This window comes from Melanerpes formicivorus, unplaced genomic scaffold (genome assembly GCF_026170545.1).
Source record: "Melanerpes formicivorus ecotype bairdi unplaced genomic scaffold, bMelFor1.0.p_v2 SCAF_8, whole genome shotgun sequence".
Classification (NCBI taxonomy): Eukaryota; Metazoa; Chordata; class Aves; order Piciformes; family Picidae; genus Melanerpes; species Melanerpes formicivorus.
The window spans coordinates 26324671-26350587 of NW_027142360.1; the positions used below are offsets into that span (position 1 = coordinate 26324671).

At 53.7% G+C, this 25917-nt stretch overlaps 1 protein-coding gene across 3 annotated transcripts in view; it reads right to left on the reverse strand.

The window, feature by feature from the left end:
* Positions 1-10: 10 nt before the first annotated feature.
* POC1B (POC1 centriolar protein B) overlaps positions 11-25917 on the reverse strand; it is a 42617-nt gene continuing 16710 nt past the window's right edge. The window contains exons 9-12 of one of the 3 annotated variants that reach the window (XM_068142816.1): positions 24379-24534; positions 22898-22984; positions 14560-14742; positions 11-248 (exon numbers count right to left, since the gene is read on the reverse strand). In XM_068142816.1, the coding sequence (XP_067998917.1) occupies positions 75-248; positions 14560-14742; positions 22898-22984; positions 24379-24534 (600 nt within the window). In that variant the 3' untranslated portion in view covers positions 11-74. Of the gene's footprint in view, positions 249-12391; positions 12721-14559; positions 14743-22897; positions 22985-24378; positions 24535-25917 lie in introns of those variants that run through there. The other 2 variants (XM_068142818.1, XM_068142817.1) reach the window with 2 other exon arrangements.

Genomic DNA, 25917 nt, shown 5'->3' on the forward strand with positions numbered 1-25917 from the left:
TTTCCATGTTTCCATCCAGTTCAGGATCATTCCAGCCCAGCCAAGTAAGCCAAGCTAGCAGGAGCTGAGCATTATCACCTCTGAGTGGTGCAAGAGCAGCTGGGGAAGAGGAGGAGGGTGGTCAGGAAGAAGATTCCTGGGGCTTTGGTAGGATGTTGAGCTAAATCCTGGAGAAAACCAGGCAGAGTCCAGCTGGAATTGAGAGGGGCAGAGGAGACAGGAGTGGATTTTCTTTCCCAGCAATGGTCCTGAGGTAAAAGAGGAACAATAAATGTAAGGAGAAATGTGAGGGACAAGTGGAGAAAGTGCTTCACAAGGGCCAGAAAGCAGCAGGCCACCTCATGCTCTGCTGACTCCCCTGCCAAGCACCAGTGCCCTGCATCCCTTGGATGATCCTGGACATGGAAGAGAATGGAGGAGAGGCTGGACAGGAGCCAGCAATGGCCACTTGTAGCCCAGAAGGCTAATGGCAGCCTGGGCTGCATCAGAAGTGTGGCCAGAGATGGAGGGAGGAGACTCTGCCACTGCTCTGCCCAGACCTCACCTGGGGTCCTGTGTCCAGCTGTGGGACCCCCAACACAAGAAGGACATGGACCTGACTGAGTGGATCAAGAGGAGGCCACAAAGATGGAGCACCTCTGCCATCAAGTCAGGCTGAGAGTTGGGGCTGTTCAGTCTGGAGAAGGCTCCAGGGAGACCTCAGAGCTGCATTTCAATATCTGAGGGGGGCCTCCAGGCAGGCTGTGGAGGGACTGCTCAAAAGGGGCTGTGGGGACAGGACCAGGGGCAATGGCTTGAAACTGGAGCAGGGCAGACTCAGGTTGGATGTCAGGAGGAAGTTCTGCACAGTGAGGGTGGTGAAACACTGGAACAGGTTGCCCTGGGATGTGGTTGAGGTCCCATCCCTGGAGACACTCAAGATCAGACTTGCTGTGGCCCTGGGGGGGCTGATGCAGTTGGAGGTGTCCCTGCTGCCTGCAGGGGGGGGTTGGACAAGATGACCTTTGAGGCTCCCTTCCAACCCACTGCATTCTGTGAATCTGTGATCTGGAAATGTGCTTCCTGAGAGCAAACTGTTGGATGTGAAACACTGTGATAGAGAGCTGGAGGAGAGGAAGATTGATGACTTTGCAGCTGAATGACCAACAAGAAGAGCAAGTGAGCTGTGGGCTTGCCAGAAGGGCTTTTGTTAACCTTCCAAGCGTTGAGCAAGAGGAATGTAAACCTTCTTTCAGTTGGTGGCAAAGAGGCAGCTGAGAAGTGGAGCTCCTTCTGTGAACTGAAAAGTCAGCTTCAGCTGGACTGGTGTTCCTGGCAGGTTCCACCTGCTTCCCACCCCATGCCTTGCTGCCACTCTGTCTGGAGCTGTGTGCTCTTAACAATAGCTGCTGGCTGGAAGGTACAGCCTGTGCTGCTCATTTCCCCTTCCTCCAGCCTGATTGTTATTGCAGCACTTGGGAGCAAGAAGGGCTCTTGAACACCACTCAGCTGTGAGAAACTGGGGCTGGGACACTGAGAAGCTGACTTGGGGCAACACAGAGTCAAGGCCATTGAGCCCAGCCTTCAACCCAACACCACCACGGCCCCAAGTGCCATGGCCACGCATTGCTTGAGCACCTCCAAGCATGGGGACTCCACCACCTCCCTGGGCAGCCTCTGCCAGTCCCTGACCACTCCTGCAGCAAAGAAATTTCCCCTCCTCTCCAACCTAAGCCTCCCCTGCCACAAGTCCAGGCCATTTCCTCATAGAATCATAGAATTGTTGGGGTTGGAAGGGACCTCAAGGCTCAGCCAGTCCCAACCCCCCTGCCATGGGCAGGGACACCTCACACCACAGCAGGTTGCTCACAGCCACATCCAGCCTGGCTGCAAACACCTCTAGGGGTGAGGCTGCCACCACCTCCCTGGGCAGCCTGTGCCAGGCTCTCACCACCCTCATGGGGAGCAACTTCTTCCTAACATCCAATCTCAATCTCCCCATTTCTAGTTTTGCTCCATCCCCCCCAGCCCTATCACTCCCTGACACCCTCAGCAGTTCCCTCATCAGCATCCTGGAAGGCCACAAGGAGGTCTCCTGGGAGCCTTCTCTTCTCCAGACTGGACAGCCCCAGCTCTCTCAGTCTGTCCTCACAGGGGAGGTGTTTTATCACCTAGGGGAAAGAGACCAAGCCCAACCTCACTGCAACCTCCTCTCAGGGAGCTGTAGGGAGAGCAATGAGGTCTGCCCTCAGCCTCCTCTTCCCCAAACTGTAAAAATGCAACCTAAGTCTCCAGCTGCTGGTGAGTTGTGTGCATGTGATCCCATGGACATCACCACCCCCCTTCTTCCTCTCTGAATCCATCCCTTACTGCTGCTGGAACGGAGCAAGGTCCTCCAAGGAGCAGTGAGAAGTTCAATTAAAACAACAACAACAATCAACAGAACCTTGGAGCTGCTTAATCTGCTTCTGCAACCTGAAAACCACAGAATTATTTCAGCTGTAGGAGACCTCCAAGATCCTCAACTCCAATCTTCAAGCTAAATCCACCTTGGCCATTGAACTATCTCCCAAACTGCCCTGGCCACAGGTTTCTTGAACACCTCCAGGGATGGGGACTCCACCACCTCCCTGGGCAGCCTCTTCCAACCCCTGACCACTCTTCTATGTCAAGGAGAGAGAGTTGCAACCCCCAAAACCTGGAGCCTGAGGAGTTAGGGGAGTGGTTTGGATTCTTGGTTGAGAGCTGAGGGATGCCAGAAGACAGACAGCAACAGCCCCAAGCAAGACACAGGGCACAGCAGTGCTGTCAGCACAGGCCCACTCTGCAGCTCTTACAGAATCAGGGAATTGCTTGGCTTGGAAAAGAGCTCCAAGATCATCCACTCCAACCAGCAACCCAACCCCTCCATGGCCACTAAACCATCTCCCCAAGTGCCATGGCCACAGGGTTCCTGACCCCCTCCAGGCATGGGGACTCCACCACCTCCCTGGGCAGCCTGTGCCAGTCCCTGACCACTCTTCTGTGTCAAGAGGAAGAGGCAAGGGAAGAGCCTTCAGAGGGAAGTGAGGAGCTGTGCCTGAGAGCTGTGCAAGGCAGAACTGAGGAGCTGCCAGGGAGGCTGCCTGCTCTGCTGCCTGAGCAAAGTGTTCTGCCAGGTCTCTCACCAGGCTCTTCTGAGCTCTGTGCCATGGCTCTTGCCCTTCCTATTCCATTTCCCAATGCTGAGTGCATCCTTCTGCATTTTTTTGCAATCAGCTGGCTGCTGGCAGGCTGATTTGCCACACCAACATCCTCTCCAGCCCTCTAGATCCCTCCAGCCTCTCATAGCCAGCCCAGGATGCTTTCCTCTCCTCTGTTCACTACCCCCCTGACTCCAAGGCATTTTCCAGCCTCCTAAGTGCCCTGCAGACCTTTGCAGCTTGCCTCCCTTCTTGCAAGTGGCACTGGGGAGGCATCACCTTGGCTGCTGTGTCTCCTGCTCCATGCCTGTTGAAGGCAGGAGGTCTTCTTGCCTGCTGAATGCTTCCCTCTGTGTTTTACCCTTTCAGTGTGGCACTGCTGAGGCCACACTTGGAGTACTGTGCTCAGTTTTGGGCCAGGGTCAGTGAGAGCTGCTAGCATGGCCCCACAGAGGGGGTGGAGAAGGAAGCTGCTTGCTGTCTCCTCTTTTGACACGATGACAAAGAAAGGCAAGTGTGTGAAGGTCTCAGAGCCCCAGTGCAGAGCAGGAAGAGGCAAACAAATGGCTCCACACCACATGCCCCTAACCTCAATTAAAATGCATTCAAATTCATTTCCCTGCCCCTCAGCTTCCCTTTTCCACACCAGTGAACAAATAGGTTTGACAACAGGCTGTGGGAATTTCTACTTCAGTGAGCAGGTTTCCTTTCTCCTCTCTCTGCACCTACCTGAGGCTGCTGCTCCAAACCCTCAGCATGCAGCCCAAAGCCAGCCCCCTCCTCCCTCTGCACCTACCTGAGGCTGCTGCTCCAAACCCTCAGCATGCAGCCCAAAGCCAGCCCCCTCCTCCCTCTGCCGTGCAGCCAGGCACTGCACACCAGCCCGGGGGCTCTGGGGGGAAGCAAACTGGGATGCAACAGATAGGGCTCAGGGGAAAGCCTTCTCAGCAGGGGGAAGTCAAACCTTGCAGGCTGCCTGATGATGCTGTGCAGAGCTTGCCACCCTGCCCAGGCACAGAGCTTCTCATGCCTGGAGAGCCATCATAGAAGCATAGAACAGTTGAGGTTGGAAGAGACCTTTGAGAGCAAGTCCAGCTGCTCACCCAGAGCTCACAACCCCAGCACTGCTGCCCAGCCACTGCCCCTAAACCACCTCCAGCAGCACCACAGCCATGTGGCTTTTCAATCCCTCCAGTGAAGTGCTTATCCTAACAGCCAACCTGAGCCTCCCTTGGCACAGCTTGAGGCTGTTCCTCTTGCCCTGTCCCTTGTTGCATGTGAGAAGAGACCAAGCTCCACCTCACTGCAGCCTCCTCTCAGGGAGCTGTAGAGAGCAAGGAGCTCTCCCCTCAACCTCCTCCACACTAAACATCCCCAGCTGCCTCAGCTGCTCCTTGAACTTGTGTGCAAGGCCATTCATCAGCTTGCTTGCCCTTCTCTGCTCTCCCTCCAGCACCTCACTGGTCCTCCTAACTCCTGCTGGGCTTCTGCCTGCTGCCATCTTTTGCTGTGTGACTCTGGAGCCTGGACATTAGGGAGAATTTTTTTCCCCAGCAAGAGTGGTCAGGGATTGGAATGTGCTGCCCAGGGAGGTGGTGGAGTCACCAACCCTGGGTGTGTTTAAAGGTGGTGCTTGGGGATGTGGGTTAGGGGTGAATAGGGCAGGGTTCTGGATTGGGCTGGGTGCTCCTGAGGTCCTTTCCAACCTGAATGTCTCTGTGATTCTGCAGAGCAGGGCTCTGGGTTGGGCTTGGTGCTCCTGAGGGTCCTTTCCAGCCTGAATGCTTCTGTGGTTCTGCAGAGCAGGGCTCTGGGTTGGACTGGGTGCTCCTCAGGGTCCTTTCCAGCCTGAATGTCTCTGTGGTTCTGCAGAGCAGGGCTCTGGGTTGGACTGGGTGCTCCTCAGGGTCCTTTCCAGCCTGAATGCTTCTGTGGTTCTGTGTCTCCATTGTGTGAGGGAGCCCAGGAGGGAGAGCTGCAAGGAGGCACAAGGTTTGGAGGCTGCCTCACACAATCCAGGGCTTGGCAGGCCCCATTGTTTATGTAACTAATCCCAAACTGATGCTTTTGGGAAACTCCACCCAGGAGTGATCCAGAAGGCTTCCTGATATGCCCAACAAGGCCTCAGCCAAGTGCACTAATTGTAGGCTGCAAAACATTAGGGTTTTTTTCAGGGTGAAAGGATGGGAGGGGGAAAAGAAAAGAGGGTAAAAAAATAAAGCCAGAGAAGATTAAGCAAAGGCCTGAGCTTCCCTGGAGCCAGAGGCACAGCCTGCAGACCTGCCTCTGCACAGCTCCTTAGCTCTTGTGAGGGAGAAGGGCTGGAACTGGAGCCAGTGAGGACCTGTAGCATCCACCAGGGACTGATTCTTCACCTGGGCACAACTCCAGGGGAAGCTTTTGGCTTCCCAAACGTTGGAATGGTCTGCCCAGGGCAGTGGTGGAGTCACCAGCCCAGGAGGTGTCTCAACATCGTGTGGACCTGGCTCTGGGCAGCCTGCTGTAGTGTGAGGGGTCCCTGCCCATAGCAGGGGGTTGGAACTGGCTGAGCCTTGAGGTCCCTTCCAACCCTGACAATCCTGTGACCTTGCAGTGCTGGGTCAAAGGCTGGACTGGGTATCTTGAAGGTCTCCTCCAGCCAAAGATATTCTGTGACCTCCTGTGCCAATGTGAGAAGCCAGATGGTCCCCACCTGTTTGTCCCAGCTGACCAGAAGGGGCTGAAGTAGGAAGGATGATAAAGGCAGCACCAAGTGCTAGTGCAGGAGGGGGCAGAGGTGGTGGGGTGTGTTGGGGGACACCATCCAACCTAATTAGCAGTAACTTAATTGTCAATAATCTAATTATTCAGTAGAATGGGTTCAGGGCTGTCCTCTCATGGTACAAAGAGCAGCTGAGGGAGCTGGGGCTGGTTAGTGTGGAGAAGAGGAGGCTGAGGGAGACCTCACTGCTCTCTACAGCTCCCTGAGAGGAGGCTGCAGTGAGGTGGGCATTGGTCTCATCTCCCTAGGATCAGGTGATAGGAGAGGAAATGGCCTGAAACTGTGCCAGGGGAGGGGTAGGCTGGAGATGAGGAACAATTGCTGCAGGAGTGGTCAGGGGGTGGCACAGGCTGCCCAGGGAGGTGGTGGAGTCCCCAGCCCTGGAGGTGTTCTAGAACCCTGTGGTCATGGCACTTGGGGCCAGGGTTGGGTGGCCATGGTGGGGTTGGGTTGAGGGCTGGAGTGGATGATCTCTGAGCTCTTTGCCAACCCAAACCACTCTCTGATTCCTTGATGATCCGAACACGTAACCCTGCCCGCTCAGGAGCCGGCCGCAGGGCCAGGCTGTGCTGCTCCCAAGACCTTTTCCCTCCCACTGAAAATTAAAGAGGAAAAAAATTAAAAAGGGAAAGAGGAAGTCAGGAAGAATCCCAGGTTCAGTCCAGAGCCATCCTGGAGCCACTGGGGCCTGGAGAGCTGCCAGGCAAGAGCTGGCAGGAAGTCAGGCAGGCTTGTGATGGAAACCTGCCTGTGCCTCATCGGAAGTTCATCCGAACAGAGGAGCTGCTGCAAAACACTTTGCTGACGACAACTCAGCCTCCTCTGACAAAAACCTGGGCTGCTGGAAGCCTCCCAGGCAGTGCTCCTGATGCCATCAGCCTCCCCTCATAAAGGCATTGAAAAAGCAGAAGCAGTGGGGTGTGGCATAGCTAACCTTGCCTGGTACAGCTGCAGCTGCCGCGAAGGAGGTCGGAGCCAGGCGGGGGTTTGGTCTCTGCTCACATGCAACAAGTGACAGGGCAAGAGCAAACAGCCTCAGGGTGTGCCAGGGGAGGTTCAGGTTGGACCTTAGGAACAATTTCTTCACCCAAAGGGTTCTCAAGCTCTGCAGCAGGCAGCCCAGGGAGGTGGGAGATTCACCATCCCTGGAGGGCTTTAATAGACACAAGGATGGAAACCTGTCTCATTGTAGCATCTCCTCCAGAGGAGCATCCCAAGGGCTGCAGGATAAGGTCTCCATACAAATTGGGCACTTAGTCACTCATACTCTGAGTGGCAGAGCAAGAAGTTGTAGGCTTTAATTCAGCTAGCTGTGCAATAAGGAGCAAGGCCCCCATTTAAACCAGCCTCTCCACTTCCACTGGCTGCAGAGACCCACCAGATTCTACTGGCTTCAGTTCTGGGCCACTCACTCCAAGAAGGACTTTGAGATGCTGGAGCATGGCCAGAGAAGGGCAACCAAGCTGGGGAAGGGTCTGGAGAACAGGGCTGGGGAGGAGCAGGGGAGGGAGCTGGGGGTGTTCAGCCTGGGCTGAGGAGGCTGAGGGAGACCTCACTGCTCTCCGCAGCTCCCCAAAAGGAGACTGCAGTGAGGGGGGGGCTGGGCTCTTCTCCCTCATCTCAGGTGATAAGAGGAGAGGAAATGGCCTGAAACTGTGCCAGGGGAGGGTTAGGTTGGAGAGGAGGAAAAATGTCTTTCCTGCAGGACTGCTCAGGGACTGGCAGAGGCTGCCCAGGGAAGATTGGAGTCCCCATCCCTGGAGGTGCTCAGGAAACCTGTGGCCATGGCACTCTGGGACATGGTTTGAAGGCCAGGGTGGTGCTGGGTTGAGGGCTGGACTCAGTGATCTTGGATTTCTTTTCTAACCCCAACAATTCTGTGAATTCTATTTCTATTCCTTGTACCTTTGAAAGAAAAGAGCCACAGCTGCTCTTCCAATCTGATTTCTTTGCCCCCTCCCTCCCTCCCTCCTTCCCCCAGTTCTGTGTACAGAGTGCAGAAGATGAGGACATTTTCAGCCTGGAACTTGAATCATGTGAGCAGTCCCTCTGCTTCCAGCCAGCGACTTCCTCTTGAGTCAGCAAAGTCCTCCTGGCTGTGTGTGATCTGAGGATGACTAATGCCCCTGGCTGTGTCTGCACTGGTGCCTAGGTACATTGGGCAGGATGTCCTGCAGCCCTGGCCCCCAGCAGACGCCCTGGCTGCATCCTGGCTCGGGGCTGGGACAAGATTGGCGTCACCAGGAGCTCTGCTTTGATTTGGGAAGGGTTCACTGTGCCCACGGCCAGCAAGAAGTCTGCTGTACTGTGGGAGAGTCCAGAGCTGGGTGACTGAGGGAGTGTCTGCAGGAGCATCCCCTCTGCTGCATGGGTGCCCAAAAGCCATGCAGGAGCCAAGGGCCAGGTCCTGCACCTGGGTCACCACAACCCAGCGCAACGCACCAGGCGTGGGGCAGAGTGGCTGGAAAGCTGCCTGGCAGAAATGAACTTGGGGCTGCTGGTTGGCAGCAGCTGAAGATGAGCCAGCAGTGTGCTCAGGTGGCCAAGAAGGCAACCAGCCTCCTGGCTTGGATCAGCAATGGTGTGGCCAGCAGGAGGAGGGAAGAGATCATGCCCCTGTGCTGGGCACTGGTGAGGCTGTACCTGGAATCCTGGGTTCAGTTTGGGGCTCTTCACTTCAAGAAGGACATTGGGAGGCCGAAGCAGGTCCAGAGAAGGGCAACAAAGCTGGGGAAGGGTCTGGAGAACAGGGCTGGGGAGGAGCAGCTGAGGGAACTGGAGGTGTTCAGCCTGGAGAAGAGGAGGCTGAGGGGAGACCTTATTGTTCTCTAGGACAGAGAGAGAGATTGGCCATTGGAATGTGCTGCCCAGGGAGGTGGTGGAGTCCCCATCCCTGGAGGTGTTTAAGAAGAGCCTGGATGAGGCACTTGGTGCCATGGTTTAGTTGAGTAGGTGGTGTTGGGTGATAGGTTGGACTCAGTGATCTCAAAGCTCTTTTCCAACCTGGTTAATTCTGTATTCAGAGAGGAGGTTGCAGTGAGGTGGGGGTTGGTCTCTCCTCACATGCAACAAGTGACAGGACAAGAAGAAACAGCCTCAGAAGTGCCCCAGAGGAGGCTCAGGTTGGATATGAGGACCAATTTCTTCACAGAAGTTGGAACCAGATGATCATTAAGGTGCCTTCCAACCCAAACCATTCTGGGATTCTGTGAAGTACTGCCCTGGGGAGCACAAGCTTGGCTTACCTCTTAGTCTGAGGATTCTCATGCCTCTCAGGGACCTGCCTTCCCTTGGAAGCAAATGTTGGGAATGTTACTCAGATGCCACTAAACTCTTCAGCAGAGCAGCTGAGTGCAATCAGGCAGAGCCCAGCAGGTTGCCTGCAACCCCACCGAGTGGCTTCCATCGGCGCTGACGTCTCCCTGCAGCCTCAGCGCTGGAACACACAGAGCTTTTGTGCAGCTCCTGCAGCCCAGGCAGCAGGGACCTCGCCTATAAATAGCTGCATTCTTGAGAGGCAGGCAGAGGTTCATTAGGGAAGTTGTGACAGCCTCATTTGAGCCAGGCCTGACAGAGCACCACTCCAACTTACCCAAGAGGTTCAGCAGATGGGTAACAAACAGCATGGAGGGATGCTGTTGGCCAGGGAATCATGGAATTGTTTGGGCTGGAAAAGAGCTCAGAGATTCACCCAGTCCAACCAGCAACCCAACCCCACCATGGCCATCAAACCATGGCCCCAGGTGCCATGGCCACAGGGTTCTGGAACCCCTCCAGGGATGGGGACTCCACCACCTCCCTGGGCAGCCTCTGCCAACCCCTGGCCACTCTTGCAGCAAAGACATTTTTCCTCACCTCCAACCCAACCCTCCCCTGCCACAATTCCAGGCCATTTCCTCTCATCCTATCACCTGATACAGGGAGAAGAGTCCAACCCCCACCTCGCTGCAGCCTCCTCTCAGGGAGCTGTAGAGAGCAAGGAGCTCTCCCTCAGCCTCCTCTTCTCCACACTGAACACCCCCAGCTCCCTCAGCTGCTCCTCCCCAGCCCTGCTCTCCAGACCCTTCCTCCAGCTTTGTTGCCCTTCTCTGGACACCCTCCAGCCCCTCCATGTCCTTCTTGGACTGAGAGGGACTAAAACTGAACCCAGCACCAAAGCTGTGGCCTCACCAGTGCTGAGCACAGGGGCACCATCACTTCCCTGCTCCTGCTGGCCAGACTACTCCTGATCCAGACCTGCAAGACCATCAGGTTCAACCCTCTCCCCTGTTGCTCTCACAGGGTGATGATGACGGGAATGTGCTGCCCAGGGAGGTGGTGGAGTCCCCATCCCTGGAGGTGTTCAAGAAGGGATTGGACATGGCACTTGGTGCCATGGTTTAGTCATGAGGTCTGTGGTGACAGCTTGGACTGGAAGATCTTTGAGGTCTCTTCCAACCTTGGTGACCCTGTGATGATGATGATGATGATGGTTACAGGTAAGCATCACACTGAGGTGTGAGTATGTTCTGCAACAGGTCATAAATGCAGCTCCTTGCTCGCTGCCCACTTTATAAACTCCTTTCTCGCCTTTTATTGCTGCTGGGCTCACCAGGGCTGAGCCGAGCCGCGCCGAGCCGAGCCGAGCCGAGCCGAGCCGAGCCGAGCCGCGCCGAGCCGCGCCGAGCCGAGCCGCACCTGCTCTTGGAGGCGAGCCCTAACGAACGCAACCCTTGCAGGTTGCAAAGGGAAGGACTTGTGTGCGCTCCTCCCAATTAACATCTGCCTTTTGGCAAGTCATTAACCCATTTTCCCACAAAGAAAAGGCTTCCATTGTGCTGCGCCTCCCAAGCGTGCGAGGCAAGGAGTCCCCGAGGGGCTCTCTGACAACCACAGCCTGCTCCTGCCGCCGCCGGGCGCATACATATTCATGAACCGTCGGGGGCAAAGAGTGCAGAAGTTCCGAGCCCTGCAAAGCCTCACAAGGTAAACAGCTCACATAAAGCTGCGGCCCCGCAAGCGCAGCCGGGGCCCCGCTCCCCTGGGCTCAGCAGAGCACTTCTTGTGCTGTGCCGGGGCAAGGAAACCACAGCAAAGGGAACAGGCTCGGCAGAGAGAAACACGCAGAGACAAACCTCCATGGGACAGCACGGCCAGAGGTCCATGGAATGCTTTGGGTTGGAAGGGACACTAAAGCTCAGCCAGTTCCAATGCCCCTGCCGTGGGCAGGGACCCCTCCCACCGGCCCAGGCTGCCCAAGGCTTCATCCAGCCTGGCCTTGAACCCCTCCAGGCAGGGGACACCCCAGCCTCCCTGGGCAACCTGTGCCAGTGCTCAGCTGCCTCAGACTTGCAGCTGAGTTCATGCAGCACTTATGGTTTCCAAGGTTCACCAACCTCATTTTCACACTTGCCACTCCCAACTCATAGAAGCAACCAGGTTGGAAAAGACCTCAGAGATCATCGAGTCCAACGTATGACCTAATGCCTAACACCTCCTGACAGCTAAACCATGGCTCCAAGTGCCACATCCAAGCCTTTTTGGACACCTCCAGGGATGGTGACTCCACCACCTCCCTGGGCAGCACATTCCAATGGCTAATTACTCTTTCTGGGAAGAACTTTCTCCTCACCTCCAGCCTAAACTTCCCCTGGCACAGCTAGAGACTGTGTCCTCTTGTTCTGGTGCTGGTTGCCTAGGAGAAGAGACCAACCCCCACCTGGCTACAAGCTCCCTTCAGGGAGTTGTAGAGAGCAAGAAGGTCTCCCCTGAGCCTTGACATTCCATCCTCTTGCAACCATCACTCAGTGTATAGAAGAGAGAGAGGAACTGCCACTGCTTTTGGGGCAAAGTATTTGAGAGTGTGTAAAGGGACAAAGAAAACCTCATTCACTCTTGGGGTCAGGACCACACAAGGTTGTACTCAATTTAGGTGCTTGAGTAAAGTTGCCTTCGAGTCAAGAGAATGAGTCACACAATCCTTACCTGAGTTAAACACCTGCAGTGCTCTTCATCTAACAACAGGCAGCTTGCCAGGCTGAGCTCCAGAACCCACACCCACAAAGCTGAGCTCCAGAGCCCCCCCTCTGCCAGGCTGAGCTCCAGAACCCACACCCACAAGGCTGAGCTCCAGAACCCACACCCACAAGGCTGAGCTCCAGAGCCCCCCCTCTGCCAGGCTGAGCTCCAGAACCCATACCCACAAGGCTGAGCTCCAGAGCCCCCCCTCTGCCAGGCTGAGCTCCAGAGCCCACACCCACAAGGCTGAGCTCCAGAGCCCCCCCTCTGCCAGGCTGGGCTCCAGAGGTCCCCACTGCCAGGCTGGGCTCCAGAGCTCTCTTCCCACCCCAAGACTGAGCTCCAGAACTCCCCCATCCCTGCCAGGCTGAGCTCCAGAGGTGTCTCTCCACTCCAAGACTGAGCTCCAGAGCTCCATTCCTGCCAGGCTGAGCTCCAGAGCCCCCCCCCCAGCCAGGCTCAGAGGCAATGATCCTAGAGAACTCTTCATTTTACCCACTTTATTAGCTACAAACCCAAGCCACCTGCCTGCTACCCCTGCTGCACAAAGTACTCATTTGGTGACTTTTTCCCTTCCCTTCCCACTGCAGCAGCTTGCTAGAAGAGGAGGACTGGGTTGGGTTTCCTCCTGGTTGCAGCAGAGTGGAATGACATTTCCTGCTTCTCTGTGGAGGTGCAGGTCCTTCTTTGCCTCTTCTACTCCTCCTGCCTCCCCTGCAGCAGCAGTTTCTGCTGGTTTTCTAAGCACTCTTTCAGTTTGTCTTCAGTCAGTGTCAAACGTTGTTCCAGGATGGAAACAGTCTGCATGAAGAAGAGAAGGGATTGCAATTCCCTCCTGCCCCTCCCTCACACACAACAAGGCCAAAAATGGGCAGCAGGGGTGGGGAAATATGTCAAATTTCACAGAAAAGAGGGAAAATACTAATACCCACAAATGCTTATGGAGTGCCCCCTCAGCAGGGTTGCTGATGACACCAAGCTGTGTGGTGCAGCAGACAGGCTGGAGGGAAGGGATCCATCCAGAGGGAGCTGGACAGGCTGCAGAGCTGGGCACAAGCCAACCTCAGGAGGTTCAACCAGACCAAGGGCAGGGTCCTGCAGCTGGGTGGAGGCAACCCCAGGCACAAATCCAGGCTGGGCAGGGACTGGCTGGAAAGCAGCCCTGAGGAGAGAGACTTGGGGGTGCTGGGGGAGGAGAAGCTCACCAGGAGCTCTCAGTGTGCACTTGCAGCCTGCAAAGCCAATCAGATCCTGGGCTGCAGCAGGAGAAGTGTGGCCAGCAGGGCAAGGGAGGTGATTCTCCCCCTCTGCTCAGCTCTGGGGAGACCCCACCTGGAGTCCTGCCTCCATTTCTGGAGCCCCTATTGCAAGAGGGATGTGGAGGTGCTGGAAGGTGTCCAGAGCAGGGCCAGGAGGATGAGCAGAGGGCTGGAGCACCTCTCCTATGAGGACAGACTGAAGGAGTTGGGGCTGTTCAGTCTGGAGAAGAGAAGGCTCCGAGGTGACCTAATTGTGGCCTTCCAGGATCTGAAGGGGGCCTACAGGAGGGCTGGGGAGGGACTGCTCAGGATCTCAGGCAGTGACAGGACTAGGGGGAATGGAATGAAGCTGGAAGTGGGGAGGAAGTTCTTCCCCATGAGAGTGGTGAAGCCCTGGAATGGGTTGTCCAGGGAGGTGGTTGGGGCCCTGTCCCTGGAGGTGTTTGAGCCCAGGCTGGATGAGGCTGTGGCCAGGCTGATCTAGTGTGGGGTGTCCCTGCCCATGGCAGGGGGGTTGGAACTGGATGACCCTTGTGGTCCCTTCCAACCCTGATACTGTGACACTGATACTATGAAAGAGCTTTTCCTTAGCTGTTCCACAACTGCACTTTACAATCCTAACAGCTTTGTGTCTGTGGAGATTGTCTGGTTTGTGTCTTCTCTGTGGGCAAAGGGAAGGGAAATAACTAAGTGAGAGGGTAGATGAATTCCTCTGGAATGCTACAGCAAAGCTGCATCCAGATCACAGGATGTTAAGGGTTGGAAGGGACCTCCAGAGGTCAGCAAGAGAAGCCCAGCCATCAGTGGGTGACCTCAAGTGATGGCTGCCAAAAAAATCTATCAGAAGCTTCTACAGCATCCCCAAAATGAGGCTGGGGAGGGGGAAATGGGAAATTAAAGGTGTTCTCCAAAGGAAATGATCAAACAGTGATGGAATTGTTTGGGTTGGAAAAGCTCTCTGAGGTCACCCAGTCCCACACCACCATGGCCATTAACCCTGTCCCCCATGGCCACACACTCCTTGAGCACCTCCAGGGCTGGGGACTCCACCACCTCCCTGGGCAGCCTCTGCCAGTCCCTGACCACTCCTGCAGCAAAGGCTTTTCTCCTCCTCTCCAACCTAACCCTCCCCTGGCACAATTTCAGGCCATTTCCTCTCATCCTATCACCTGGTGCAGGGAGAAGAGACCAAGCCCCACCTCACTGCAGCCTCTTTTCAGTGAGTTGCAGAGAGCAATGAGGTCTCCTCTATACAAAACCTATTCAGAACCACCCCACAGGCTTCAATGTTGTGATTCCAGAACCTGGTCCCTGCTTTTATTTGCCCACTGACAGCCCCAGCCCTTTCCACTGCACATCTCAGCTGTTGCCTCATACTCACCAGAGTTAAAATATCCAGCTGCTCCACAATGTGCTCCAAAGCCTTGCTCAAGGAGGGGGAGATGTCTGTTTGCTTGTCCACATCATGCAGAGTTGATTTGCTCTCATCCTTTGACTCCCTTTTAGAGCTGGTTGTCAAATCTGGAGGAGGAGGACACTGCAGATCTGCACTGCTGACATCATCCTTGAATACAGAAATCATAGGAACAGGTTAGGTGGAAGGCACCTTCAAAGGTCATCTTGTCCAAGCCCCCTGCAGTCAGCAGGGACACCTTCAACTACAGCAGGTTGCCCAGAGCCACATCCAACCTGACCTGGAATGTCTACTACCCCCCTGGGCACAGCCTGTGTGAGTGCTTCAGTGTAAAGAATGCCTTGCTCCTCCCCAGCCTGAACCTCCCTCTTCCAGTTCAAACCATCAGCCCTTGGCCTGTCACAACAGGCCCTGCTAATAAAGTCTGTCCCCAGCTTTCTGACTGGCCTCTTGAAGTACTGAAAGGCATAGAACAGAACAGAACAGAATAGAACAGAATTAACCAGGTTGGAAAAGACTTTAGAGGTCATTGAGTCCAACCTCTCACCCAGCACCATCTGATCAACTAAACCATGGCACCAAGTGCCTCATCCAGGCTCTTCCTAAACACCTCCAGGGGTGGTGACTCCACCACCTCCCTGGGCAGCACATTCCAATGGCCAATCTCTCTTGCTGGGAAGAACTGTCTCCTCACCTCCAGCCTAAACTTCCCCTGGCACAGCCTGAGACTGTGTGCTCTTGTTCTGGTGCTGGTTGCCTGGGAGAAGAGACCAACCCCCAGCTGGCTACAACCTCCCTTCAGGGAGTTGGAGAGAGCAAGAAGGTCTCCCCTGAGCCTCCTCTTCTCCAGGCTAAGCAACCCCAGCTCCCTCAGCCTCTCCTCCCAGGGCTGTGCTCCAGACCCCTCCCCAGTCTCCTTGGGGCCTTCTCTTCTCCAGGTTGAACCACCCCAGCTGGCTTGGATCAGGAATGGTGTGGGCAGCAGGGCCAGGGAAGTGATCACATCCCTGTACAGGGCACTGGTGAAGCTGCACCTTAAACACTGAGGTTTGTGAGGTGTAAGAATAGGACCTGAGTAAAGTGCATCCATATATAAAAGACGCCTGAGCTGTCATAGTTACGGGGGGGGGAACCAACAAGTCATCAAAACCCCAAACCATTCCCACAAGAAAAATCCTCAAGGAAAAGAAGATAATTCCTCCAGGAAAACATTTCCAGCAAGTAAAAACAAACAAACAAAAAACCCCAAACCAAACACATTCCTCAAGGGAAAAAAAACCAAGGCTCCAGTTCAAATTTTCCACCAAGGGATGAAAAAAAAAAGCTCAAGGGAAAAAAAATTCCCCTCCAGGGAAAAAAAATCCAAGTAAAGAAAATTTCCACAGAGGGGAAGAAAAATCCACAAGGGGGGAAAGGAAGGGAAAAAATCTACAAGGGGGAAAGGGAGGAAAAAAATCCACAAGGGGGGAAAGGAAGGAAGAAAATCCACAAGGGGGAAAGGAAGGAAAAAAATCCACAAGGGGGAAAGCAAGGCAAAAAATCCCCAAGGGGGAAAGGAAGGAAGAAAATCCCCAAGGGGGGAAAGGAAGGAAGAAAATCCACAAAGGGGAAAGGAAGGAAGAAAATCCACAAAGGGGGAAAGGAAGGAAGAAAATCCACAAAGGGGAAAGGAAGGAAGAAAATCCACATGGGGGAAAGGAAGGGAAAGAATCTACAAGGGGGAAAGGGAGGAAAAAAATCCACAAGGGGGGAAAGGAAGGAAGAAAATCCACAAAGGGGAAAGGAAGGAAGAAAATCTACAAAGGGGGAAAGGAAGGAAGAAAATCCACAAAGGGGAAAGGAAGGAAGAAAATCCACATGGGGGAAAGGAAGGGAAAAAATCCACAAAGGGGAAAGGAAGGAAGAAAATCCCCAAGGGGGGAAAGAAGAAAATCCCCAAGGGCAGCTACCATTTGGAAGCAGAAATGTCTGTGCCCCAGTTGCTATTTCTTGGTCTTCAATCATCTCAGAGCTTTGAATTCAGGAAATGCAAAGGACAGCTTCCCCAGGCAGCTCTGCCTGCTGTTCTCATTAAACCAGGCTTAGCTGAAGCCAGTCCTGTTGGTAAGCTCTGCAATGAATCACCACAATTGGCTCCAAAATCTGCCTGGTTTTTTATCCCCCAAAGAAACCTTGAAATCTGGAACCCTTGGGAGCTTTGCCTCCTGGTGCTACAACATTTCTGAGGCAGTGAGTAAAACAACTCCAAATAATTAGTCATGAGTAGGGCACTGAGCTCTGACAGCTCAAAGACCAAAGGCTCCCACCTCAGCAGACCTGCAATTCCTGCCTCCCTGGGGCACTGGAAATCACAGGGATGGGCTGACAGCATCTGGTGTAGAGAACAACCCCAGGCACCAGCACACGTGAGGGGGTGACCTGCTGGAAAGCAGCCCCATGGAGAAGGACCTCAGAGAACTGCTGAACAAGAAGCTCTCCACGGGACAGCAATGTGACCTCATGGCCAAGAAGGCCAATGGCATCCTGGGGGGCATTCAGAAGAGTGTGGCCAGCAGGTCAAGGGAGGCTCTCCTGCCCCTCTTCTGTGCCCTGGGCAGGCCACATCTGGAGCACTGTGTCCAGTTCTCAGCTCCTCAGTTCAAAGAGGGACAGGGATACACTGGAGAGTGCCCAGTAGAGGCTGTGAGGATGCTGAAGGGACTGCAACATCTGTGTGATGAGGAAGGGCTGAGAGCCCTGGGGCTGCTCAGCCTGGAGAAGAGAAGGCTGAGAGGGGATCTGAGCAATGTCTACAAACATCTGAAGGGTTGGTGTCAAGCAGGGGCCAGGCTCTTTCCACTGGTGTCCTGTGATAGGATAAAGGGCAATGGACATAAACTGGAACCCAGGAAGCTCCACCTCAACAGGAGGAGAAACTTCATTGGTGTGAGGCTGCTGGAGCCCTGGAGCAGGCTGCCCAGAGGGGTTGTGGAGTCTCCTTCTCTGGAGACTTTCAAAACCCACCTGGACACATTCCTGTGTGACCTGCCCTGGGTGACCCTGGCAGGGGGATGGACTGGATGATCTCCAGAGGTCCCTTTCAACCCCTAACATCCTGTGATTCAGTAAGAATGGACAAAATATTGCTGCTGACAACCACCCAAAAAGACAGCTCTGGACAAGAAGGGTTGAAGGACACAAGTAACCTCCTTCTAAACCCTGTAGAAAGCTGAGCAGAGCTGCAGTCCCTGTGCCCCACAGACCAGAGGTCTGAATACAGAATAACCAGGTTGGAAAAGAGCTTTGAGATCACTGAGTCCAACCTATCACCCAGCACCATCTCATCAACTCAACCATGGCACCAAGTGCCTCATCCAGGCTCTTCCTAAACACCTCCAGGGATGGTGACTCCATCACCTCCCTGGGCAGCACATCCCAATGACCAATTTAATTTCTCTTGCTGGGAAGAATTTCTTCCTAACATCCTGCCTGAACCTCCCCTGCTGCTCTACAAGGCTGGGAGGAGAACCAGTGGAGTGGTGGCTGTGCTGCAGAACCTTCCTGCATCAACATACACAGCCCACAGCCTTTTGTAGAAGGACACAGAAGATCTTCTACCAGCCCACACACATCCACACAGGACATGCTTCTAAACTCATGGACTCCTCTCTGATGACAAAGCTGCACCTGCAGAGTGTCCACAAAGAGGCTTCACAGTGAAAACCTCTCTTGTTAGATGAGACCTAGCAGCTTTGACTGCTAGAAAAGAAAGTATCAGGAGGTGAGAAGAAACTGAGAGTGTAGTAGAGCCCAAAGTTAAATCCAGCAGAGCCAGCACAATTGCTTGAAGGCCTTGCCAAAGAGCCAGATGCTACTATTGGGGAGGGGGGGAGAAATGTGCTCAGTATTTCACAGCTTGCAACTGAAATCCCCTGATGATAGCCAGGCAAAAATAAAAGCCACATTTTACTATGTAAGAGAGGAAGAGTGAGCCTCAGCAGCTGAGCAAGGCCTTTGGTAGGAAAATGCTACACCTGTGACAGATAATGAAGGAAGGAAGGAAGGAGGACATCAAGAATTTCAGACATTGAGTTGCTGGAGCAGGCCCAGAGAAGGGCAACAGAGCTGGGGAAGGGTCTGGAGAACAGGGCTGGGGAGGAGCAGCTGAGGGAGCTGGTGTGGAGGAGGCTAAGGGGAGACCTCATTGCTCTCTACAACTCCCTGAAAGGAGGTTGCAGTGAGGTGGGGATTGGTATCTTCTCCCTAGGATCAGGTGATAGGAGAGGAAATGGCCTGGAATTGTGGCAGGGGAGGGTTAGGTTGGGGAGGAGGAACAATTTCAGTCAGGGACTGGCACAGGCTGCCCAGGGAGGTGGTGGAGTCTCCATCCCTGGAGGTGCTCAAGGAGTGTGTGGCCACAGCACTTGGGGAGATGGTTTGATGGCCATGGTGGTGTTGGACTGATGTCTGAACTTGATGACCTTAGAGAGCTTTCCCAACCCAAACACCTCTATGATTCCATGAAGCCTGTCTAAACAGGAGGGCACTGTGAGCTTCCCTTGACTCCCAGGCCCTCGAAACGTGCAAGCTCAGAATTATTTGAGTCCTGTGAGCACTAAAAAGTGCCAGACTGGTGCTCCTCCGTGAAAAAGGATGAGAACAGGCATTATAGAGAGCCAGAGAGCTGCTGGATGCTAACTTCATTAACTTTCATTAAGCTAAATATCTCACAAATGGCATTGAGATCAGTAGTAAATCATCACCTAGGTCAGCAGGAAGCTCGTTACAGACTGACAGCCCAAGCGACAGAAACGCTTCTCTGCCAGGGCTGCAGCAGTAATTTCCTGTGTGAAAGGCTTGCTGCTGGTTGCTGCATTCCTCAGGGGAGAGTTTTCTTCTCAGAGGATGTTACTCTTCCCCAGGAAGAGGAAGGAAGCAGTTTGCTGCCGGCTGTGTGGGCTGCCGGCTGGCGAGCATTTTCGGCGTGCCGCGGAATCAGCTGGGAGAGCTCGGCAGCCAGCCTGAGAATCCCAGCCCCAGACGGGTGGGGTGGGGGTGGAAAAACACTGCTCAGCCGGCCAAGGTCAGAGTGTACAAGTAGGCTATCTCAGGAAGTGGCAATCTCAGAAATAAACCCTGGAACTTCCAGCCCTCTGATTCCCAGAAATGTGCTGATTTGCGAAGGGAACAGCACACAGCCAGGGAGCCACCTGGAAAGCATTCACAGAGACGGGGTTGGGTTGGAAGGGACCTTAAAGATCAGCCAGCTCCAGCCCCACTGCCATGGGCAGGGACACCTTCCACTAGCCCAGGCTGCTCAAGGATTCCATGAACCTTGTCTAAGAGTCAGGCACTATGAGCTCAGGGCTCATCCAACCTGGCCTCGAGGGAGGGGACATCCACAGCCTCCCTGGGCAACCTGTGCCAGGGTCTCACCACCCTCACTGCAAAGAATTTCTTCCTAATCTCCAGCCTAAATCTGCCCTCTTCCAGCTCAAAGCCTGTTGCCCCTCATCCTGTCACTACAAGCCCTTGTGGACAGTCCCTCCACAGCTGTCTTGTAGGCCCCTCCAGGCACTGGAAGGCTGCTCTGAGCTCTCCCCAGAGCCTTCTCCTGGGGTATTCTAATCACTGCGGTACCCCTGGACAACAACAAGGAGCACCTTCCATCCTAACCAGTCACACCACTTCTGCTCCTTTAGTGCTGAAACCCCTTTGCAGCACTCCTACTGTACAGGAACAATGGCTCCTGCTCCTGTTTTCAGTGTGAGGTGGCACTGGAAGAGGAAAGAACAGCAAGCACCTCCCAGCCAGCGCTGCCGTCGTGACTTCCAGACTACAGTACACGCTGCTGTGCTTCCTCCAGATCCTGTTTACACGAGCAAGGTCAGGTGATGGAACATTTCACAGCCTCTACAGTGATTTATTTTTTTGCTGCTGTCAGTAATAAAAAAAACAAGCAAAAAAAGCCCTCCACCAACAGAAGCCCTACCCAAGACACCATCAACTTTCCTGTGTTCCCAGCAAGCTTATCAGGGACCGGAGGTGACCGAGGCGTTTCCTAGCAGCCTGGCAAATCCAACCCCACCAACCCAACCTCCCTCTGAACTCAACAGTGAAGGGGAAAAAATAAATAATCAAATCACAGCATGAAACAGGAGCAAAAAGTCCCACAGGGAAGCAAGATTCCCAGCTTTTCCCCCTTTCCAATAGCTGTGAAAATCCAGGCAATGAGAAACTGCTAGACACGGGAGGAAGAAAGGGGGAGAGAAGAGCAGAGCCTTTGGGGAGCTAGAGAGGAGAAATGAGCACCACCAACACCACCACCAGCAGCAGCAGGACCATTCCAACAGCTGAAGGAGGGATGAACACTTTCCCTTAGCTCCTGGAGTAGCTGGAGATCACTGGGAGTCTGCCTGAGTAGCACTGGGAATTCTGGCAGTCACTGAACACACCAGAGGGGTTTGTGTGGATCTCCAATCCCCCTGAGGATGTCTTCTCTAGTGGCTCAGCCTACTCCTATGATTGCATTGAGCTGCAAGGGACCCTCAAAGGTCATCTTGGCCCACCCCCTTGCAGTCAGCAGGGACACCTCCAATTAGAGCAGGCTGCCCAGGGCCACATCAAGTCTGATCCTGAATGCCTCCATGGATGGAGCCTAAACTACATCCCAGGGCAACCTGTTCCAGTATTTCACCACCCTCATTGTGCAGAGCTTCCTCCTGATGTCCAGCCTACATCTCCCCTGCTCCAGTTCCAAACCACTGCCCCTCATCCCATCCCCACAGGCCCTTCTGAACAGTCCCTCCCCAGCCTGCCTGTAGGTCAACTTCAGATACTGCAATGCAGCAATGAGCTCTCCCCAAAGACCTCTCTTCTCCAGGCTGGAAAACCTCTCTCAGCCTGTCCTCAGAATCCCAGCATGTTTTTGGTTGGAAGAGCCCTTCAAGCTCACCCAGTCCAACCTCTGACCCAGCACTGCAAGGTCAACACTAAACCATGGCCCCAAGCACCAGGTCCACATTGTGCTTGAACACCTCCAGGGATGGTGACTCCAGCACAGCCCTGGGCAGACCACTCCAACATTTGCCAACCCTTTCAGTGCAGAAGCATTTCCTAACACCCATCCTGAGCCCCAGAGGAGAGGCACTCCCCCTGCTCCCCTTGGCGGCCCACACCTATCCATCCCGACCTGTTAACCCTTCAGCCACACGAGTTCTGGTTATGCTTAAAGCTGCTCAGGGTACAGTTTATGCCTTTATAGGGAGAGATTGAAAGCCAGAAGAGAAACTCTCCTTTCCCCCTAATTGCAGAACAGGGTGTTACTGAGATTCCAGAGCAGGAGAGCATATTTCTCCTCCTACGACACCAGCGTTCAAGCGCTGCCTTCCTTTTCCTCCCACATGCCATACCAGTGTCATATGAAAAGCTGATACTAGGAGGATCTAATCCTAGGATTCTGCCTCAAAATGTGGTGCTTCTGCCCCCCACCCCCCTTATTTTTTTTTCCATTCCCCCTTTCTCAGAGAACTCCATGCCTTAAAAGGAGAAAAATGAAAGCTCTTAAACCCATTCATTTCCAGTGAGGGTGGGGAGGCACTGGGGGGACAGCTTGCCCAGGGAGCTTGGGAGGCTGTGGATGCCACCTCCCTGGAGGTGTTCAAAGCCAGGCTGGATGAGGCCTTGAGCAAGCTGGGCTGGTGGAAGCTGTCCCTGCCCATGGCAGTGGGGTTGAAACTGGATGTTCTTCCAGGTCCCTTCCAACCCAAACCCTTCCATGATTCACTTTGGGAGTTTTATCTTTAGGTTTCCCATTGTTTGCAGGGCTCAGAGCAGTGTATGAGAATCAGGCACACATGTGAACAGCAATACTTAGTTATAATTAGCATGGGCTTCTAATTAGCATTTCTGCTAAGCACGTTGTTAAAATCACTCCTGAATTTCAGTTCCCGCTGCTGGCAGCGTGGAAGCTTTGCTCTCACACCCTCTTCTGGTTCCACTGGGGAACTGTGCAGGAAAGCTGCAAGTGAGGAGTTAAGGTTCATAGAATCATAGAAGGGACCTGAAAGATCATCCAGCTCCAACCCCCTCACCATGGGCAGGGCCACCTCCCACCAGCCCAGGCTGCTGGAGGCCTTGAACACCTCCCGAGAGGGGATGTCCACAGCCTGTGCCAGGGTCTCACCAGCCTCCCTGGAAAGAATTTCCTCCTCACCTCCATTCTGAGCAGCCAGAAATGTTCTAAAGAGAAAACAGATGCTATTGAGACAGACAGGTCACATTTCCCAGAACTCCTCAGTTCAAACTGTCTTTTTTGGCTACTCACCTGAGCACTGAAGGATGAGGAGGCTCTAAGCTCTATGACAGGTGGGTCAAGTGTTTGTGTAGCAGTCACATCAAGGGTAGGGTCAACCTGTTCAACAAAGAATTAATGCAGGCTTGGCTCAGCTCCAGTGGAGATACAGGCCTGAGAGAAAGAGCACTCCTTGCTATTCATTAAGGATTGGAAACAGCCTTTAAAACTTGGCAAAACAAAGAATCCTGGAAAAGGTTGGGCTGGAAGGGACCTCAAAGCTCATCCAGTTCCAAGCCCCCTGCCATGGGCAGGGACACCTCCCACCAGCCCAGGTTGCTTAAAGCCTCATCCAGCCTGGCCTTGAACACCTCCAGGGAGGGGACAGCCACAGCCCCCCTGGGCAACCTGTGCCAGAGTCTCCCCACCCTCACTGGAAAGAATTTCCTCCTCACCTCCAGCCTATTCTAAGCCTGATGATACCCAATCTTAAAAAGAAACCCCCCCACCCTCTACTTTTCCAGTGTGAGACTCTGGTGGTGTATCAAAAAGCTAAGAATCAATTAAAACAACAAACAACAAAGCCTGAACTTCCTCACAAAGTAGGAAAGTGATGGAGCTCACTCTGAACAGCCTCTCCAACCACACTAAGAGAACTTTAGCTCCCAGTTTAGCTGAGCACTGGGCTCTGCTGGAGCCTTCAAGCCAAGCAAGTCACAGCCTCTTATTTCTATTTCTATTCTGCCACCTAGAGTCAAGTTGGATCCCCTTCAGCTAAGAGCACACAACCAGCTGGCACTGCAAAGGCTAGGATGAAGCTGAAGAAGTAGCTTTTCATCCTCTCCACATCTCAATATGTTCAAAACTCAGTGCTGTGTTTTGAAAGGAAGCTTCTTTCTGCCTTCCATCTGCTTTCCAGAGGTCTCTGGTAGGTGAGAAGTTAATTAGAGGAGATGAAAAGGAACTGCCTGGGCACAGGAAATGCAGCACCAGGGCTCAGCAAATGGAATGAGTTTCTTTTGGGATCCTGCAGTAAAATTTCAGCGTGGGTTAAACCTGCTGCTTGCAAACTCAAAGATGCCCCAAGAGGCCAAAACTTCCTTAGGATGAATGGCAAAGCTCCAGAGCCCTTTTCACTACTCATGGAGCCAGAAGCCTTTGAATTGTCACAAATGCTACAGCCATGGAGAAAAAAACAAAGCAGCAACTATTAGGTTGGGAGATAAATCATTCCCTGACCTTCAACCACTAGCAATACTGAAAGCACACAAAGGAAATGTCCTGAGGTGTTTCCTTCAGTGTCAACTCAACAATGGTTTTCCAGAGCTTCTCAATCACCTCAGAAGAGGAAGAAAAAAAGAAACCAAAGGCAACCCCCAGAATGCCCCAACCCCAAACAGGCCCTCAAAGCAGCCCAAACAAAGCCCAGTGCCAAGCCAACCCCCCTCCCCCAGCCACCCCCCAAGCAGTCTAAACCCCAGCAGACCACAAAAGAAAAGGCTCTCTGCACTCACCTGAACTGGCTCAGCCTTTCCATCCCCCTGGAGAGGAGGTGCCCTTGGGTACATATCCAGAAGATGAGGAGGATCATCAGTCTGTGTTCTTCTCATGTGATGCTTAAGAACTTCTTTATAATCAAATGAGTCAAAGTTTGTTTTCCACAGTAACACCTGCAAGCAGCCAGCACAGCACTCACTACCTGGAGCTCCTTCAGTGCTCAGCACTTAACTGCTCAGTGAAGTCTTATCAATGCAGCTCCATGGAGAAGGACCTTGGAGTCCTGGTGGACAGGAAGTGCTCCATGGGATGGCAACGTGCCCTTGTGGCCAAGAAGGCCAATGGCATCCTGTGTTCAGAAGATTGAGGCCAGCAGGTCCTGGGAGGTTCTCCTGTACCTCTACTTTGCCCTGGTGGGACCAGATCTAGAGTACTGTGTCCAGTTTTGGCCTCCCCAGTTCATAGAGGGACAGGGAACTACTGGAGAGGGTCCAATGGAGGCTACAAGGATACAAGGGACAGCAACATCTGTGTGAGGAGGAAAGGCTGAGAGCCCTGGGGCTGCTTAGCCTGGAGAAGAGAAGGCTGAGAGGAGATCTGAGCAGTGTTTGCAAATACCTTAAGGGTGAGGGTCAAGAAGCAGAGGCCAGGCTCTTTCAGTGGTGTCCTGTGACAGGATAAGAGGTAATGGACACAAGCTGGAACCCAGGAAGTTCCACCTCAAGAGGAGGAGAAACTTCTTTGTTGAGAGGCTGCTGGAGCCCTGGAGCAGGCTGCCCAGAGGGGTTGTGAAGTTTCCCTCTCTAGAGACTTTCCAAACCCAGCTGGATGTGTTCCTCTGTGACCTGCCCTGGGTGATCCTGCTTTGGCAGGGGGGGTTGGATTGGATGATCTCCAGAGGTCCCTTCCAACCCCTACCAATCTATCATTCTCTGATACTAATTGATCACAGCATCAGAATTAGCCTGCAGCCACCACAGGTGGCCAACAGGTCAAGGGAAGTGATCCTCCTCCTCTCCCCTCTGAGAAATTCCTCCAGTGAGGAATAAAGTGACTACTAAAGACACCTGCACAGGTAGTTACCACCCAGTGATTAGAAGTGAAACCAAGTGCCCTGTCCCACCAGAAGGGTCACAAGGGGAAAGGTTCAGCTGATAAAACCATGCCCTTGACAGGTAAATAAAGCCCAGGCCTGGGGACTGGAACTCCTGTGACTGCTTTAATTAAATATTGACCTAAGAAAGCACTTCCTGGTGAAGCTGGCTAAGCCATCCTGCAGGTTTTTGCACTCTCTCCATGATCCCACATGGGCCAGCAGAGAGAGCAGGAGAAAGGCAGAGACATAGAAACAGAATGTTGGTGGTTGGAAGGGACCTCTAGAATCACAGAATCAATAAGGTTGGAAAAGACCTCAGAGATCATCCAGTCCAACCTAGTACCTAACACCTCCTGACAACTAAACCATGGCTCCAAGTGCCACATCCAATCCCTTTTTACACACCTCCAGTGATGGGGACTCCACCACCTCCCTGGGCAGCACATCCCAATGGCCAATC